General features: G+C 46.0%; 1 protein-coding gene across 1 annotated transcript in view; it reads right to left on the bottom strand.

Moving 5' to 3' along the window:
* Window positions 1-5,143: 5,143 nt before the first annotated feature.
* The window catches only part of emilin2a (elastin microfibril interfacer 2a), a 54,260-nt gene continuing 38,285 nt past the window's right edge, over window positions 5,144-21,118 (bottom strand). Inside the window, exons 7-10 of the mRNA XM_071377559.1 lie at window positions 11,608-12,078; window positions 10,928-11,035; window positions 8,233-8,370; window positions 5,144-6,191 (exon numbers count right to left, since the gene is read on the bottom strand). Coding sequence (XP_071233660.1) covers window positions 5,872-6,191; window positions 8,233-8,370; window positions 10,928-11,035; window positions 11,608-12,078 — 1,037 coding nt within the window. The 3' untranslated portion in view covers window positions 5,144-5,871. The remainder of the gene's footprint in view (window positions 6,192-8,232; window positions 8,371-10,927; window positions 11,036-11,607; window positions 12,079-21,118) is intronic.

The raw sequence follows: 21,118 nt of genomic DNA, 5'->3' as shown, positions 1-21,118 counted from the left end.
TAACCTTACTCTACACTGACCTAACCTTACTCTACACTGACCTAACCTTACTCTACACTGACCTAACCTTACTCTACACTGACCTAACCTTACTCTACACTGACCTAACCTTACTCTACACTGACCTAACCTTACTCAACACTGACCTAACCTTACTCTACACTGACCTAACCTTACTCTACACTGACCTAACCTTACTCAACACTGACCTAACCTTACTCTACACTGACCTAACCTTACTCAACACTGACCTAACCTTACTCTACACTGAACTAACCTTACTCTACACTGACCTAACCTTACTCTACACTGACCTAACCTTACTCTACACTGACCTAACCTTACTCTACACTGACCTAACCTTACTCTACACTGACCTAACCTTACTCTACACTGACCTAACCTTACTCTACACTGACCTAACCTTACTCTACACTGACCTAACCTTACTCTACACTGACCTAACCTTACTCTACACTGACCTAACCTTACTCTACACTGACCTAACCTTACTCTACACTGAGCTGACTGTAACTGGGTTGGCAATGGCCAGATGATGGAGTTGTTTCACCTTGTCCATATCCCTAGCATTAAGCTTGTATCTGGTCAAACACATTATTCAAAAAGTTTACTAAGGGTTGGCAACAGGCTGATAGGTCGGCTATTTGTAAAAATGGTGCCGGAGCAGAAGGCAGACATTTTATGTGCCCCCAACCGATTGTGTTTTTTGTTTGTTTATCTGTGTTGTTTGAAACTTATTTTTTAAACTATTTTTGTACATAATGTTGCCACTACCGTGTCTTATGATCGAAAATAACTGCTAGACATCAGGACCGCGATTACTCACCACTGACTAGCAGAATCCTTTTTCTTCTTTCATGACTCTGACGGGAACAAGACCCGACCCCAGTGATCTGCATGAAGAGGAGGTGAAGAAAGAGAGGCCGGAGGGCGGGCTGCCTTCTGAAGAGTAGGAGGTAATCGAATAAACCCCCACTCCCATCAATTCTGCTAGCAAACATGCAATCTTTGGACAATCAAATAAAATCAAATTTATTTATATAGCCCTTCGTACAGAAACCCAGCCTAAAACCCCAAACAGCAAGCAATGCAGGTGTAGAAGCACGGTGGCTAGGAAAAACTCCCTAGAAAGGCCAAAACCCAGGAAGAAACCTAGAGAGGAACCAGGCTATGAGGGGTGGCCAGTCCTCTTCTGGCTGTGCCGGGTGGAGATTATAACAGAACATGGCCAAGATGTTCAAATGTTCATAGATGACCAGCATGGTCAAATAATAATAATCACAGTAGTTGTCGAGGGTGCAACAGGTCAGCACCTCAGGAGTAAATGTCAGTTGGCTTTTCATAGCCGATCATTAAGAGTATCTCTACCGCTCCTGCGGTCTCTAGAGAGTTGACAATAAAATGGACGAGTTATTGGGAACTGTAACATCTTATACTCACGGAGTCGTGGCTGAACGACGACAATATCAACATACAGCTGGCTGGTTATACGATGTACCAGTAGGATAGAACAGCGGCGTCAGGTAAGACAAGGGGCGGCGGACTATGTATTTTTGTAAACAACAGCTGGTGCACGATATCTAAGGAAGTCTCGAGCCATTGCTCACCTGAGGTAGAGTATCTCATGATAAGCTGCAGACCACACTATCTACCTAGAGAGTTGTCGTATTCCGTCATAAGCAAACAAAAAAACGCTCATCCAGAGGCAGCTCTCTCTCGGGGACTTTAATGCAGGGAAACTTAAATCAGTTTTACCTAATTTCTATCAACATGTTAAATGTGCAACCAGAGGGAAAATAACTCTGGACCACCTATACTGCACACACAGAGATGCATACAAAGCCCTCCCTCACCCTCCATTTTGCAAATCTGACCATAATTCTATCCTCCTGATTCCTGCTTACAAGCAGGAAGCACCAGTGACTAGATCAATAAAAAAGTGGTCAGAAGATTGCAGATGCTAAGCTACAGGACTGTTTTGCTAGCACAGATTGGAATATGTTCCGGGTTTCCTCCAATGGCATCCAATGGTACACCACATCAGTCATTGGCTTCATCAATAAGTGAATCGATGACGTCATCCCCACAGTGACCATACATACATACCCCAACCAGAAGCCATGGATTACAGGCAACCTCCGCACTGAGCTAAAGAGTAGAGCTGCCGCTTTCAAGGAGCGGGACTCTAACACGGAAGCTTATAAGAAACCCTGATATGCCCGACGACGAACCGCGCGTGTGTGTGTGTGTGTTTTATAATAATAACACCCCTGTAAAGTACACAGCTAAGATAAGCTGCCAACTACACACATGATTTACATTACTGAGAGGACCTTGCCTTCAGACAGACACACACACACACACACACACACACACAGGACGGGCTCGTGGTAACGGCTGGGGTGGAATTGGTGGAATGGTATCAAATGCCCTCCGACGAACCATCAAACAGACAAAGCATCAATACAGGACTAAGATCAAGTCGTACTACACCGGCTCTGACGCTTGTCGGATGTGGCAGGGCCTGCAAACCATTACAGACTACAAAGGGAAGCACAGCCGAGAGCTGCCCAGTGACACGAGCCTACCGGACAAGCTAAACTACTTCTATGCTCTAACCCTAACCCAGAAGACTGTGTGATCAGGCTCTCCGCAGCCGATGTGACCTTTAGACAGGTCAACATTACGGATTACCAGGACGTGTACTGCGAGCAACTAGCAAGTGTCTTCACTGACATTTTCAACCTCCAACTGTCTGAGTCTGTAATACCAACATGTTTTAAGCAGACCCCCATAGTGCCTGTGCCCAAGAACACTAAGGTAACCTGCCTAAATGACTACCAGCCCATGGCACTCACAACTGTAGCCATGAAGGGCTTTGAAAGGCTGGTCATGGCTCACATCAACACGATCATCCCAGAAACCCTAGACCCACTCCAATTTGCATACCGCCCAAACAGATCCACAGATGATGCAATCTCAATCGCACTCCACACTGCCCTTTCCCACCTGGACAAAAGGAACACCTATGTGAGAATGCTATTCATTGACTACAGCTCAGCGTTCAACACCATAGTGCCCTCAAAGCTCATCAATAAGCTAAGGACCCTGGGACTAAACACCTCCCTCTGCACCTGGATCCTGGACTTCTTGACGGGCCGCCCCCAGGTGGTAAGGGTAGGTAACAACACATCCTCCACACTGATCCTCAACACAAGGGCTCCTCAGGGGTGCTCAGCCCCCTCCTGTTCACTCATGACTGCACGGTCAGGCATGACTCCAACACCATCATTAAATTTGCCAATGACACAATAGTGGAAGGCCTGATCACCGACAGCAACGAGACAGCCTATAGGAAGGAGGTCAGAGACCTGGTCGGGTGGTGCCAGAACAACAACCTCTCCCTCAACGTGATCAAGACAAAGGAGATGATTGTGGACTACAGGAAAAAGAGGACCGAGCACGCCCCCATTCTCATCTACAGGGCTGCAGTGGAGCAGGTTGAGACCTTCAAGTTCCTTGGTGTCAACATCACCAACAAACTATCATGGTCTAAACACACTCAGACAGTTGTGAAGAGGGCTCGACAAAACCTATTCCCCCTCAGGAGACTGAAAAGATTTGGCATGGGTCCTCAGATCCTCAAAAGGTTCGACAGCTGCACCATCAAGAGCATTCTGACTGGTTGCATCACCGCCTGGTATGGCAACTGCTCGGCCTCCGACCGCAAGCACTACAGAAGGTAGTCCGATATAGAGCATATCGGACTGTTAGCTGAAGTGGACCATCAGCCAATTTCTTGGGCTACAATACCTAATTTGCCAATTGGCCTGGACCCTTTTACTGCCTACACGGAGCCCTGCCAATCCAACACGACTGGTCTGCCGATGTAACCGTCTGAGGGGGCTACAACAGACTCTTCCGTCGCAACGTCCCCCTAAGGCCCTTCTGCTAGCCCGCTAGCCCCGGCCTGCTAGCTGTCTGAATCGCCGTGTCTCCAGCCTGTCCAGCTACTCATTGGACCCTATGATTACTCGGCTATGTATGCCTCTCCCTAATGTCAATATGCCTTGTCCATTACTGTTTTGGTTAGTGATTATTGTCTTATTTCACTGTAGAGCCTCCATCCCTGCTCAATATACCTTAGCTAACCCTTTTGTTTCACCTCCCACACATGCGTGACCTCACCTGGTCTAAATGACGTCTCTAGAGAGAAAACACTCTCATCGTCACTGAATACCTAGGTTTACCTCCACTGTATTCACATCCTACCATACCCTTGTCTGTACATTTTGCCTTGAATCTATTCTTCCGCGCCCAGAAACCTGCTCCTTTTACTCTCTGTTCCGAATGCAGTACGACCAGTTCTTATAGCATTTAGTCGTATCCTTATCCTACTTCTCCTCTGTTCCTCTGGTGATGTGGAGGTTAATCCAGGTTCTGCAGTGCCTAGTGCCACTCCCACTCCCCAGGTGCTCTCATTTGTTGACTTCTGTAACCGTAAAAGCCTTGGTTTCATGCATGTTAACATTAGAGCCTCCTCCCTAAGTTTGTTTTATTCACTGCTTTCAGCACACTCTGCCAACCCGGATGTCCTAGCCGTGTCTGAATCCTGGCTTAGGAAGTCCACCAAAAATCCAGAAATGTCCATCCATAACTATAATATTCTCGGACAAGATAGAACTGCCAAAGGGGGTGGAGTTGCAATCTACTGCAGAGATAGCCTGCAGAGTTCTGTCTTACTATCCAGGTCTGTGCACAAAAAATGTGAGCTTCTACTTTTAAAAATTCACCTTTCCAGAAACAAGTCTCTCACTGTTGGACACCATATGTGAATTGATTGCCCCCCATCCATCTTCAGAGCTCGTGCTGTTAGGTGACCTAAACTGGGACATGCTTAACACCCCGGCCATCCTACAATCTAAGCTAGATACATCTCCTCCCTGGAACAAGACAGGGCAGTCATTTGTTTCCATTGCTCTCCCCATCCAGCATCCCTTAATTGTTAGTCATCCTGGATATTTTCAACTTAGAAATATTCACTGGAGCCTCTCTAATCTCTTTCTAAAGTGAAGCCATACAGAATGACTCGTTTGTTAACACCATCCATCCAACTATCAGACAAATCTTCAAATGGGTTTATTGACAACATACGTGAAGGAATGAATCAACCCTACTGTTTTACTAATGGTAACAGGATGTGGTATGGAATACTGAAAAACCTGTAAGACAGATGAATCTAAACAGGATGTGGTATGGAATACTGAAAAACCTGTAAGACAGATGAATCTAAACAGGATGTGGTATGGAATACTGAATAACCTATAAGACAGATGAATCTAAACAGGATGTGGTATGGAATACTGAATAACCTGTAAGACAGATGAAACTAAACAGGATGTGGTATGGAATACTGAATAACCTGTAAAACAGATGAATCTAAACAGGATGTGGTATGGAATACTGAATAAACTATATGGTGGTCTCTTCCCTCTGACATTTTTTTCAAAGAAAACAAAGTACATATATAATTTTATAAATGTTAATTTAGGAAAATGTTTTAAAATAAAAGGTAGAAAAAAAAGCAGACATCTATATTGTCAAATACATGAATGACCACTTAATATTTGTTGATATCTTTGGCATAATCGTTCAGTAAAAAGGTGAGCATAGAATTACTTTTTACATGGTGAATATCTATATCTATGATACAAATCATTATTCTGAACAACTGCAGGGTTGCAGGTGATTGGATTTCTGGTGTCTGTTTAAATGTATTCCTGCTTTCTGATTGGTTGTGGAATGTACATGACCAAGTCCTTGCTGTGTGATTGGTTGGCCCAGTGGTAACTATCTGGTGATTGGCTGCGGGGCATAGAGGAAAATGGCGCTGAATGTTGATAGGATGTCTCTGGACTCTGTGGTGGCCAGCTGTCCTGCGGTCCGGACCAGAGCTACGTGGTCCCCTTGCCTCAGAGACAGGATCAGGCTGAACGAGACAGAGCCTCCACAGGGACAACTGTCCTGGGCCACTGTCCCTGCTCCAGACGCAGAGCTCATCAGCCTATGGACACTACGGTTGGAGACAGACAAAACAGCCTCCAGTCCCTGCCGAGCCATCAGCACTCCTGAGATCAGGTAACGCCCTTCCATCGGTATGGTGAAGATACCTGGAGAGAGGGAGGGAAAATATTAGATTTGTGTGTGTCTGTGTGTGTGTTTTGAAAACCACCCCTAGGTAACCTTAGTAACATAACCCAAATCCAGGTCAACACTGAACCCTGCCTCACTTACAGTCGTGGCCAAAAGTTTTGAGAATGACACAAATATTAATTTTCAAAGTCTGCTGCCTCAGTTTGTATGATGGCAAAATGCATATACTCCAGAATGTTATGAAGAGAGATCAGATGAATTGCAATTAATTGCAAAGTCCCTCTTTGCCATGAAAATTAACTGAATCCCCCAAAAACATTTCCACTGCATTTCAGCCCTGCCACAAAAGGACCAGCTGACATCATGTCAGTGATTCTCTCATTAACACAGGTGTGAGTGTTGACGAGGACAAGCCTAGAGATCACTCTGTCATGCTGATTGAGTTCGAATAACAGACTGGAAGCTTCAAAAGGAGGGTGGTGCTTGGAATCATTGTTCTTCCTCTGTCAACCATGGTTACCTGAAAGGAAACACGTGTTGTCATCATTGCTTTGCATAAAACGGGCTTCACAGGCAACGATTGCACCTAAATCAACCATTTATCGGATCGTCAAGAACTTCAAGGAGAGCGGTTCAATTGGTGTGAAGAAGGCTTCAGGGCGGCCCAAGAAAGTCCAGTAAGCGCCAGGACCGTCTCCTAAAGTTGATTCAGCTGCGGGATCGGGGCACCACCAGTACAGAGCTTGCTCAGGAATGGCAGCAGGCAGGTGTGAGTATCTGCACGCACAGTGATGCGAAGACTTTTGGAGGATGGCCTGGTGTCAAGAAGGGCAGCAAAGAAGCCACTTCTCTCCAGGAAAAACATCAGGGACAGACTGATATTCTGCAAAAGGTACAGGGATTGGACTGCTGAGGACTGGGTTAAAGTCATTTTCTCTGATGAATCCCCCTTCTGATTGTTTGGGGCATCCGGAAAAAACCTTGTCCGGAGAAGACAAGGTGAGTGCTACCATCAGTCCTGTGTCATGCCAACAGTAAAGCATCCTGAGACCATTCATGTGTGGGGTTGCTTCTCAGCCAAGGGAGTGGGCTCACTCACAATTTTGCTTAAGAACACAGCCATGAATAAAGAGTGGTACCAACATATCCTCCGAGAGCAACTTCTCCCAACCATCCAGGAACAGTTTGGTGACGATATATATTTTGGGGCCATGGCCAGGAAACTCCCCAGACCTTAATCCCATTGAGAACTCGTGGTCAATCCTCAAGAGGCGGGTGGACAAACAAAAACCTACAAATTCTGACAAACTCCAAGCATTGATTATGCAAGAATGGGCTGCCATCAGTCAGGATGTGGACCAGAAGTTAATTGACAGCATGCCAGGGCGGATTGCAGAGGTCTTGAAAAAGAAGGGTCAACACTGCAAATATTGACTCTTTGCATCAACTTCATGTAATTGTCAATAAAAGCCTTTGAAATGCTTGTAATTATACATCAGTATTCCATAGTAACATCTGACAAAAATATCTAAAGACACTGAGGCAGCAGACTTTGTTAAAATGCATATTTGTGTCATTCTTTTGGCCACGACTGTATACCACTCCTGGGACCTGACACCACACACACTGACAAACAAACAAACAAACAAACAAACAAACAAATAAATGTCTGTCTGTCTGTCTGTCTGTCTGTCTGTCTGTCTGCCTGTCTGTCTGCCTGTCTGCCTGTCTGCCTGTCTGTCTGTCTGTCTGTCTGTCTGTCTCTGTCTGTGTTTAGCTATTCCAGAAGTCCCTACAAGAATAGTAAACAACCCAAAATTTGACCAATTGGGAACATTTTGTTAGTCCCCACAAGTTCAAATACTATTTCTAGGGGGTTAAGGATAGAATTAGTGTTAGGGTTAGAATAAGGAACTAGGGTTAGGAATTAGGTTTAGGGTAAGAGTATGGGTTAGGGTTAGGGAAAATAGGATTTTGAATGGGACTTAATTGTGTGTACCCACAAGGTTAGCTGTACAATACTGTGTGTGGGTGTCTCTGTGTGTGTGTGTGTTTTACCTGTGTGAGAGTTGTAGTGTCCTCCATCATTGACCAGCACCTTGTTGAAGACGATGATTCCAAACTCCCCAGAGAACTGAGTGGTCAGGCCAGCAGAGAAGGAGAAGGGGTCTGCCAGGAAACTACTGTCTGAAGACACTGCCACACAAAGACAGGTTAGAGGACAGACAGATGCTATTAAATCAAAGTGTTTATGGGGAGTTAAATGTACACCTAATGCAATTAGTGAAACATTGCTGTTCTGCGTACTTGTGTAGCAAAAATACACAAACGTGTACAGCCCTTCAATTTGACACAGAGGGTCTAATGGCGCCGGACGGAATGGTGGCCATTTTATGGGCTCCTGACCTTTCAGTACTTTTTTCAGGTGATCATAATGTTTCCGCCATTGTTTCCTGTGACCGAAAAGAGCTTCTGTACATCAGAGCAGCTATCACTAACCTCGATTTGGACGAGGACATCTACTTCAATGAGTCGTAAGCGAAAGACATATTGAACATCGCGGACCAGGCCCAACTCCCTGACACTCGAAGGAGGAGGAATTGGCGCTCTAGAGGCCGGCATGCGGGATACTTGACGAGACTACGCCGGAGAGTGGATAAATCGGGTCTACCCTCTGTTCTATTGGCGAACATGCAATCACTGGAGAATAAACTGGATGACCTCCGTTCAAGATGATCAACGTGATCTGAAGAACTACAGTGCATTCTGAAAGTATTCAGACCCCTTGACTTTTTCCACACTTTGTTATCACAGCCTTATTCTAAAATGGATTAAATCGTTTTTTCCCCTCGTCAAGCTACACACAATACCCCATAATGACAAAGCAAAAACAGGTTTTTAGAAATGTTTGAAAATGTATTAAAAATAAAACACTGAAATATCACATTTACATAAGGATTCAGACCCTTTGTCCTGTTGGAAGGTGAACCTTTGACTCAGTCTGAGGTCCTGAGTGCTCTGGAGCAGGTTTTCATCAAAGATCTCTATGTACTTTGCTCTGTTCATCTTTCCCTCGATCCAGACTAGTCTCCCAGTCACTGACGCTGACAAACATCTTCACAACATGATGCTTCACTGTAGGGATGGTGCCAGGTTTCCTCTAAACTTGACATTTGACATTCAGGCCAAAGAGTTAAATCTTGGTTTCATCAGACCAGAGAATCTTGTTTCTCATGGTCTGACAGTCCTTTAGGTGCCTTTCGGCAAACTCCAAGTGGGCTGTCATGTGCCTTTTACTGAGGAGTGGCTTCCATCTGGCCACTCTACCATAAAGGACTGATTGGTGGAGTGCTGCAGAGATGGTTGTCCTTCTGGAAGGTTCTCCCATCTCCACAGAGGAACTCTAGAGCTCTGTCAGATTGACCATTTGGTTCTTGGTCACCTCCCTGATCAAGGCTCTTCTCCCTCGATTGCTCAGTTTGGCCGGGCGGCCTGCTCTAGGAACAGTCTTGATGGTTCCAAACTTCTTCCATTTAAGAATGATGAGGCCACTTGGGGACCTTCAATGCTGCAGACATTTTTTGTTACCCCTCACCCAGATCTGTGCCTCGACACAATCCTGAATCGGAGCTCTACGGACAATTCCTTCGACCTCATGGCTTGGTTTTTGCTCTGACATGCACTGTCAACTATTTAAACAGGTGTGTTTCTTTCTAAATCATGTCCAAACAATTTAATTTACAACAGGTGAACTCCAATCAAGTTGTAGAAACATCTCAAGGATGATCAATGGAAACAGGATGCACGTGAGCTAAATTTCAAGAATTTTGCTACACACGCAGAAACCTCTGCTAAACACGTGTATGTGACAAATAAAATGTAATTTGATTCGAGTCTTATAGCATAGGATGTAAATACGGTATTTCTGTTTTATGTTTTTCAAAAAAACTGTATTCGCTTTGTCATTATGGGGGTATTGTGTCATCATTGGGTATTGAGTCATTATGGGGTATTGTGTCATTGTGGGGTATTGAGTCATTATGGGGTATTGAGTCATTGTGGGGTATTGAGTCATTGTGGGGTATTGAGTCATTGTGGGGCATTGTGTCATTGTGGGGTATTGAGTCATTGTGGGGTAGTGAGTCATTGTGGGGTATTAAGTCATTATGGGGTATTGAGTCATTATGGGGTAGTATGTCATTATGGGATAGTGAGTCATTATGGGGTATTGAGTCATTATGGGGTATTGAGTCATTATGGGGTATTGAGTCATTATGGGGTAGTGAGTCATTATGGGGTAGTGAGTCATTATGGGGTAGTGAGTCATTATGGGGTATTGAGTCATTATGGGGTATTGAGTCATTATGGGGTAGTCATTACAGCATTTCACTGTTATACCTGTTGTTTACACTCTCTCTGCATTGTCAGGAAGCATTTCACTGTTACACCTGTTGTTTACACTCTCTCTGCATTGTCAGGAAGCAATTCACTGTTACACCTGTTGTTTACACTCTCTCTGCATTGTCAGGAAGCATTTCACTGTTACACCTGTTGTTTACTCTCTCTCTGCATTGTGAGGAAGCATTTCACTGTTACACCTCTTGTTTACTCTCTCTCTCTGCATTGTCAGGAAGCATTTCACTGTTACACCTGTTTACTCTCTCTCTGCATTGTTGGGAAGGGTCCTTCAGGAAGCATTTCACTGATAGTCTACATTGTTGTTCTAGTATCGGTGTAGGTGTAGTTGTGTTACCTGGTGTGACTAGTGGGGTCTGTGACGCTGGGTTCCAGGGGACCTTGGCAGCTACTGGGATCGTCTCATGTCTGTTGAAGGAGACTGGCTTCTCGGGAGGGTTGTATCCTGGTGGGTTAGAAAATATTCACTGGGTTATAATCTCTCAAACCATTTAAAACATTCACTGGGTTATAATCTCTCAAACCATTTAAAACATTCACTGGGTTATAATCTCTCATAGCATTTAAAACATTCACTAGGTTATAATCTCTCATAGCATTTAAAACATTCACTGGGTTATAATCTCTCATACCATTTAAAACATTCACTGGGTTATAATCTCTCAAACCATTTAAAACATTCACCGGGTTATAATCTCTCAAACCATTTAAAACATTCACTGGGTTATAATCTCTCATAACATTTAAAACATTCACTGGGTTATAATCTCTCATAGCATTTAAAACATTCACTGGGTTATAATCTCTCATAGCATTTAAAACATTCACTGGGTTATAATCTCTCATAGCATTTAAAACATTCACTGGGTTATAATCTCTCATACCATTTAAAACATTCACCGGGTTATAATCTCTCATACCATTTAAAACATTCACTGGGTTATAATCTCTCATAGCATTTAAACACTTGGGCAACATTTTGGCGGTAACTCCGTCCACATCCCCACCGCTACTGACCTGGTGCTCCAGCGAATCCTTTAACAGGTGTGGAGGATGAGTCATCTGATCCTCTCCTGACTGTTACCCTCCTCATGTAGCCTGGTGGACCAGCCTCTCCCACCTCCAGGACCCGATGAGGCTGACTGGGAGGGTTAGCGGGGGGGCTGGGCTGGCGAGGTACCATCGTTAAGAAGGGTTGGTTAGGGTTGGATGGTTGGTTAGGTTGGTTAGGATGGGGTACGAGGATGACAGTGGGCTGGCCTGGCTGGTTAGGCTTATGTGGCACCAGGTACAGAGTTGGTTGGTTAGGTTGGCGGTGGGTGTTGGGCTGTAGAGGGTTGGTAGGCTGGCGTGGACTGGCTGGCTGTCTGGGGATGTAGGGTTGCCTGGGGGTCTGGGGGGGCGAGTCAGGGGGGGTCCTGTGGGGAATGTGGATCTGGTTAACTCTGGTTCTGGTCTGGTCTGGGACAGAACCAGGTCTCACAGCATCTGAGAGAGAGAAACAGGGAGGCAGAGAGAGAAACAGGGAGGCAGAGAGAGAAACAGGGAGAGAGAGAAACAGGGAGAGAGAGAGAAACAGGGAGAGAGATACAGGGAGAGAGAGAGAAACAGGGGGGTAGAGAGAGAAACAGGGAGAGAGAGAGAGAAACAGGGGGGTAGAGAGAGAAACAGGGAGAGAGAGAGAGAAACAGGGAGAGAGAGAAACAGGGAGAGAGAGAAACAGGGAGAGAGATACAGGGAGAGAGATACAGGGAGAGAGAGAGAAACAGGGAGAGAGAGAGAAACAGGGAGAGAGAGAGAAACAGGGAGAGAGATACAGGGAGAGAGATACAGGGAGAGAGAGAGAAACAGGGAGAGAGAGAGAAACAGGGAGAGAGATACAGGGAGAGAGAGAGAAACAGGGAGAGAGAGAGAAACAGGGAGAGAGAGAAACAGGGAGAGAGAGGAAAACGAGAGCAGAGAGAAACAGGGAGAGCAGAGAGAAACAGGAAGAAAGAGAGATACAAGGAGAGAGTAGAGAGGGAGAGACAGGGTGAGAGAAACAGAGTGAGAGACACAGGGAGAGAGAGAGACAATGAGAGAAACAGGGAGAGAGAGAAAGAGGGAGAGAGAGAGAAACAGCGGGGTAGAGAGAGAGAGAGAGAAATAGGGAGAGAGCGAGAAACAGGGGGGTAGAGACAGGGAGAGAGAGCAGAGAGAGAGAGTGAGAAACAGGGAGAGATAGAGAAACAGGGGGGTAGAGAGAGAAACAGGGAGAGAGAGAGGCAAGGAGAGAGAAACAGGGAGGGAGAGAGACAAGGAGAGAGAAACAGGAAGAGAAAGAGAGAAACAATGAGAAAGAGTTACAGAGATATCATTTTTTAGTTGGTCTATATATGAAACCATAATGATGCATCATATCTCATAATTAATACCAGAACTTTGGAACACGTGATGGAAAAACAGGGTAACTATAACAACACGCCTAAGTTGAACAACCTGCTCATAAACACCCACACTGTTTCTCCCTGGGGAATCAGCTGATGTAATTACAGTGAGGTCCTCCTCACCTTAACCTCACAGAGAGACAGGCAGGATCCTCCTCACCTTAACCTCAGAGAGACAGGCAGGATCCTCCTCACCTTAACCTCACAGAGAGACAGGCAGGATCCTCCTCACCTTAACCTCACAGAGAGACAGGCAGGATCCTCCTCACCTTAACCTCACAGAGAGACAGACAGGATCCTCCTCACCTTAACCTCACAGAGAGAGAGGCAGGATCCTCCTCACCTTAACCTCACAGAGAGACAGACAGGATCCTCCTCACCTTAACCTCACAGAGAGACAGGCAGGATCCTCCTCACCTTAACCTCAGAGAGACAGGCAGGATCCTCCTCACCTTAACCTCACAGAGAGACAGGCAGGATCCTCCTCACCTTAACCTCACAGAGAGACAGGCAGGATCCTCCTCACCTTAACCTCAGAGAGACAGGCAGGATCCTCCTCACCTTAACCTCACAGAGAGACAGGCAGGATCCTCCTCACCTTAACCTCACAGAGAGACAGGCAGGATCCTCCTCACCTTAACCTCACAGAGAGACAGGCAGGATCCTCCTCACCTTAACCTCACAGAGAGACAGGCAGGATCCTCCTCACCTTAACCTCACAGAGAGACAGACAGGATCCTCCTCACCTTAACCTCACAGAGAGACAGGCAGGATCCTCCTCACCTTAACCTCACAGAGAGACAGGCAGGATCCTCCTCACCTTAACCTCACAGAGAGACAGGCAGGATCCTCCTCACCTTAACCTCACAGAGAGACAGGCAGGATCCTCCTCACCTTAACCTCACAGAGAGACAGGCAGGATCCTCCTCACCTTAACCTCACAGAGAGACAGGCAGGATCCTCCTCACCTTAACCTCACAGAGAGACAGGCAGGGTCCTCCTCACCTTAACCCCACAGAGAGACAGGCAGGATCCTCCTCACCTTAACCTCACAGTCCCTAGGACAGAGGATGGTAGTCATGGTCACCACAGTCCCTAGGACAGAGGATGGTAGTCATGACCACCACAGTCCCTAGGACAGAGGATGGTAGTCATGGTCACCACAGTCCCTAGGACAGAGGATGGTAGTCATGGTCACCACAGTCCCTAGGACAGAGGGTGGTAGTCATGGTCACCACAGTCCCTAGGACAGAGGATGGTAGTCATGACCACCACAGTCCCTAGGACAGAGGATGGTAGTCATGGTCACCACAGTCCCTAGGACAGAGGATGGTAGTCATGGTCACCACAGTCCCTAGGACAGAGGATGGCAGTCATGACCACCACAGTCCCTAGGACAGAGGTTGGTAGTCATGGTCACCACAGTCCCTAGGACAGAGGATGGTAGTCATGGTCACCACAGTCCCCAGGACAGAGGATGGTAGTCATGGTCACCACAGTCCCTAGGACAGAGGATGGCAGTCATGGTCACCACAGTCCCCAGGACAGAGGATGGTAGTCATGACCACCACAGTCCCTAGGACAGAGGATGGTAGTCATGGTCACCACAGTCCCTAGGACAGAGGATGGTAGTCATGGTCACCACAGTCCCTAGGACAGAGGATGGTAGTCATGGTCACCACAGTCCCTAGGACAGAGGATGGTAGTCATGACCACCACAGTCCCTAGGACAGATGATGTTAGTCATGATCACCACGGTCCCTAGGACAGAGGATGGCAGTCATGACCACCACAGTCCCTAGGACAGAGGATGGTAGTCATGATCACCACAGTCCCTAGGACAGAGGATGGTAGTCATGGTCACCACAGTCCCTAGGACAGAGGATGGTAGTCATGACCACCACAGTCCCTAGGACAGAGGATGTTAGTCATGACCACCACAGTCCCTAGGACAGAGGATGTTAGTCATGACCACCACAGTCCCTAGGACAGAGGATGGTAGTCATGATCACCACAGTCCCTAGGACATGCAGAGAGAGAGTAAACAACAAGTGTAACAGTGAAATGGCAGTCATGACCACCACAGACAGATGCTTTCTGGGACACAGGTCTCCAGTTATCAACAGAACAACAGAAGCTCAAGCCACTAAACCAGCAGAGTGTTTCTGTATTACAGCTCTACATCACATCATCTGTTAAAGAGACTCTGCTGTAGGGTGGGGCACACACACACACACACACACACACACACACACACACACACACACACACACACACACACACACACACACACACACACACACACACACACACACACACACACACACACACACACTAACGTTAGGAGACCAATATTGTGCAGTCGGTCAGAGCCAAGGCTGAGGGAGGTCAGTGCTCTGGAGACTTCCAGATGGTTATGTGTGTTCCAGGCCTGTGACTCAGAACAAGGCCCTGTGTACACATCACACATCTGATTATTAACCAAGGCCCTGTGTACACATCACACATCTAACTATTCTCCAAGGCCACGGGTACACATCACACATCTAACTATTCTCCAAGATACAGAGTACATCTAACTATTCTCCAAGGCCCCGTGTACACACATCACACATCTAACTATTCTGGGTAAACTATTCTGGGTGTCTGGGTAAACTATTCTGGGTGTCTGGGTAAACTATTCTGGGTGTCTGGGGAAACTATTCTGGGTAAACTATTCTGGGTGTCTGGGTAAACTATTCTGTGTGTCTGGGTAAACTATTCTGTATGTCTGGGTAAACTATTCTGAGTGTCTGGGTAAACTATTCTGTGTGTCTGGGTAAACTATTCTGAGTGTCTGGGTAAACTATTCTGTGTGTCTGGGTAAACTATTCTGTGTGTCTGGGTAAACTATTTTGGGTGTCTTGGTAAACTATTCTGGGTGTCTGGGTAAACTATTCTGGGTGTCTGGGTAAACTATTCTGGGTGTCTGGGTAAACATCATCTAATATTTTTATCTGGACACTTTCTGTTTTTGATTTTGCTACTATGCAAATATGTAAGTAATTCCACTGTACCGTTTACACATTCTGTATCCTTTGCATGTGACAAATAAACTTAGATTTTATTTGATATAGTGTGTGTTTACCAGAGACGGTAATGTGAAGAACAACATGACCTACACCAATGTCAGATTAGGATATAGACCAAGGACTAGATAGTGTATTTTAACATGGAGTTGTTCCTTATTGTAGGCTACTACTTTTACCACTTCTAGTCTTGAAGTCTTTGGTTGTTTACTACACTACTCACTCTGTTTAGTACATGGCCTCACATGTGAATCCTTAAAGAGATGGGTGGGCCTAAGGATTAAGAGGGTGTGGATGATGCTGAATGGGTGTAGACAAAGAGCTCTCCAGTAGGTACCAAAACATTCAAGGATCATTTTCACAAAAGTGCGGCTAACACTAACCCTTCCTACACCCAGCTAACCCTTACTACACCCAGCTAACACTAACCCTTCCTACACCCAGCTAACCCTTACTACACCCAGCTAACACTAACCCTTCCTACACCCAGCTAACCCTTACTACACCCAGCTAACACTAACACTAACCCTTACTACACCCAGCTAACACTAACCCTTACTACACCCAGCTAACCCTTACTACACCCAGCTAACACTAACCCTTACTACACCCAGCTAACACTAACACTAACCCTTACTACACCCAGCTAACACTAACCCTTACTACACCCAGCTAACACTAACCCTTACTACACCCAGCTAACACTAACACTAACCCTTACTACACCCAGCTAACACTAACCCTTACTACACCCAGCTAACACTAACCCTTACTACACCCAGCTAACACTAACCCTTACTACACCCAGCTAACACTAACCCTTACTACACCCAGCTAACACTAACACTAACCCTTACTACACCCAGCTAACACTAACCCTTACTACACCCAGCTAACACTAACCCTAACTACACCCAGCTAACACTAACACTAACGCTAACTACACCCAGCTAACACTAACCCTTACTACACCCAGCTAACACTAACACTAACCCTTACTACACCCAGCTAACACTAACCCTTACTACACCCAGCTAACACTAACCCTTACTACACCCAGCTAACACTAACCCTTACTACACCCAGCTAACCCTAACCCTAACTACACCCAGCTAACACTAACCCTAACCCTTACTACACCCAGCTAACACTAACCCTAACTACACCCAGCTAAAACTAACCCTAACTACACCCAGCTAACACTAACCCTTACTACACCCAGCTAACACTAACACTAACCCTTACTACACCCAGCTAACACTAACCCTAACTACACCCAGCTAACACTAACCCTAACTACACCCAGCTAACACTAACACTAACCCTTACTACACCCAGCTAACACTAACACTAACCCTTACTACACCCAGCTAACACTAACCCTTACTACACCCAGCTAACACTAACCCTAACTACACCCAGCTAACACTAACCCTTACTACACCCAGCTAACACTAACCCTTACTACACCCAGCTAACACTAACCCTTACTACACCCAGCTAACCCTAACCCTTACTACACCCAGCTAACACTAACCCTTACTACACCCAGCTAACACTAACACTAACCCTTACTACACCCAGCTAACACTAACCCTTACTACACCCAGCTAACACTAACCCTTACTACACCCAGCTAACACTAACCCTAACTACACCCAGCTAACCCTTACTACACCCAGCTAACACTAACACTAACCCTGACTACACCCAGCTAACACTAACCCTTACTACACCCAGCTAACACTAACCATTACTACACCCAGCTAACACTAACACTAACCCTAACTACACCCAGCTAACACTAACCCTGACTACACCCAGCTAACACTAACACTAACCCTAACTACACCCAGCTAACACTAACACTAACCATTACTACACCCAGCTAACCCTTACTACACCCAGCTAACACTAACACTAACCCTTACTACACCCAAAAAACACTAACACTAACCATTACTACACCCAGCTAACACTAACCCTTACTACACCCAGCTAACACTAACCCTTACTACACCCAGCTAACACTAACACTAACCCTTACTACACCCAGCTAACACTAACCCTTACTATACCCAGCTAACACTAACCCTTACTACACCCAGCTAACACTAACCCTTACTACACCCAGCTAACACTAACCCTAACTACACCCAGCTAACCCTTACTACACCCAGCTAACACTAACACTAACCCTGACTACACCCAGCTAACACTAACCCTTACTACACCCAGCTAACACTAACCATTACTACACCCAACTAACACTAACCCTAACTAGACCCAGCTAACACTAACCCTGACTACACCCAGCTAACACTAACACTAACCCTAACTACACCCAGCTAACACTAACACTAACCCTTACTACACCCAGCTAACCCTTACTACACCCAGCTAACACTAACACTAACCCTTACTACACCCAGCTAACACTAACCCTTACTACACCCAGCTAACACTAACCCTTACTACACCCAGCTAACCCTTACTACACCCAGCTAACACTAACACTAACCCTTACTACACCCAGCTAACACTAACACTAACCCTTACTACACCCAGCTAACACTAACCCTAACTACACCCAGCTAACACTAACCCTTACTACACCCAGCTAACACTAACCCTTACTACACCCAGCTAACCCTTACTACACCCAGCTAACCCTAACCCTTACTACACCCAGCTAACACTAACACTAACCCTTAATACACCCAGCTAACCCTTACTACACCCAGCTAACCCTAACCCTTACTACACCCAGCTAACACTAACCCTTACTACACCCAGCTAACACTAACACTAACCCTTACTACACCCAGCTAACACTAACCCTAACTACACCCAGCTAACACTAACCCTTACTACACCCAGCTAACACTAACCCTTACTACACCCAGCTAACACTAACACTAACCCTTACTACACCCAGCTAACCCTTACTACACCCAGCTAACACTAACACTAACCCTTACTACACCCAGCTAACCCTAACCCTTACTACACCCAGCTAACACTAACCCTTACTACACCCAGCTAACCCTTACTACACCCAGCTAACACTAACACTAACCATTACTACACCCAGCTAACACTAACCCTAACCCTTACTACACCCAGCTAACACGAACAATAACCCTAACTACACCCTGCTAACCCTTACTACACCCAGCTAACCCTTACTACACCCAGCTAACACTAACACTAACCCTTACTACACCCAGCTAACACGAACACTAACCCTAACTACACCCAGCTAACCCTTACTACACCCAGCTAACCCTTACTACACCCAGCTAACACGAACACTAACCCTAACTACACCCAGCTAACCCTTACTACACCCAGCTAACCCTTACTACACCCAGCTAACACGGACACTAACCCTAACTACACCCAGCTAACCCTTACTACACCCAGCTAACACTAACCCGTACTACACCCAGCTAACACTAACCCTTACTACACCCAGCTAACACTACCCCTTACTACACCCAGCTAACACTAACCCTTACTACACCCAGCTAACACTAACACTAACCCTTACTACACCCAGCTAACCCTAACCCTTACTACACCCAGCTAACACTAACCCTTACTACACCCAGCTAACCCTTACTACACCCAGCTAACACTAACACTAACCCTTACTACACCCAGCTAACACTAACCCTTACTACACCCAGCTAACACTAACCCTTACTACACCCAGCTAACACTAACACTAACCCTTACTACACCCAAAAAACACTAACACTAACCATTACTACACCCAGCTAACACTAACACTTACTACACCCAGCTAACACTAACCCTAACTACACCCAGCTAACACTAACACTAACCCTTACTACACCCAGCTAACACTAACCCTTACTACACCCAGCTAACACTAACCCTTACTACACCCAGCTAACACTAACCCTTACTACACCCAGCTAACACTAACCCTTACTACACCCAGCTAACACTAACCCTAACTACACCCAGCTAACCCTTACTACACCCAGCTAACACTAACACTAACCCTGACTACACCCAGCTAACACTAACCCTTACTACACCCAGCTAACACTAACCATTACTACACCCAACTAACACTAACCCTAACTACACCCAGCTAACACTAACCCTGACTACAACCAGCTAACACTAACACTAACCCTAACTACACCCAGCTAACACTAACACTAACCCTTACTACACCCAGCTAACCCTTACTACACCCAGCTAACACTAACACTAACCCTTACTACAGCCAGCTAACACTAACCCTTACTACACCCAGCTAACACTAACCCTTACTACACCCAGCTAACCCTTACTACACCCAGCTAACACTAACACTAACCCTTACTACACCCAGCTAACACTAACACTAACCCTTACTACACCCAGCTAACCCTTACTACACCCAGCTAACCCTAACCCTTACTACACCCAGCTAACACTAACCCTTACTACACCCAGCTAACACTAACACTAACCCTTACTACACCCAGCTAACACTAACCCTAACTACACCCAGCTAACACTAACCCTTACTACACCCAGCTAACACTAACCCTTACTACACCCAGCTAACACTAACACTAACCCTTACTACACCCAGCTAACCCTTACTACACCCAGCTAACACTAACACTAACCCTTACTACCCAGCTAACCCTAACCCTTACTACACCCAGCTAACACTAACCCTTACTACACCCAGCTAACCCTTACTACACCCAACTAACACTAACCATTACTACACCCAGCTAACACTAACCCTAACCCTTACTACACCCAGCTAACACGAACAATAACCCTAACTACACCCTGCTAACCCTTACTACACCCAGCTAACCCTTACTACACCCAGCTAACACTAACACTAACCCTTACTACACCCAGCTAACACGAACACTAACCCTTACTACACCCAGCTAACCCTTACTACACCCAGCTAACCCTTACTACACCCAGCTAACACGAACACTAACCCTAACTACACCCAGCTAACCCTTACTACACCCAGCTAACCCT

This window comes from Salvelinus alpinus, chromosome 30 (genome assembly GCF_045679555.1).
Source record: "Salvelinus alpinus chromosome 30, SLU_Salpinus.1, whole genome shotgun sequence".
Lineage (NCBI taxonomy): Eukaryota > Metazoa > Chordata > Actinopteri > Salmoniformes > Salmonidae > Salvelinus > Salvelinus alpinus.
This window is presented reverse-complemented; position numbering and strand designations above follow the sequence as displayed.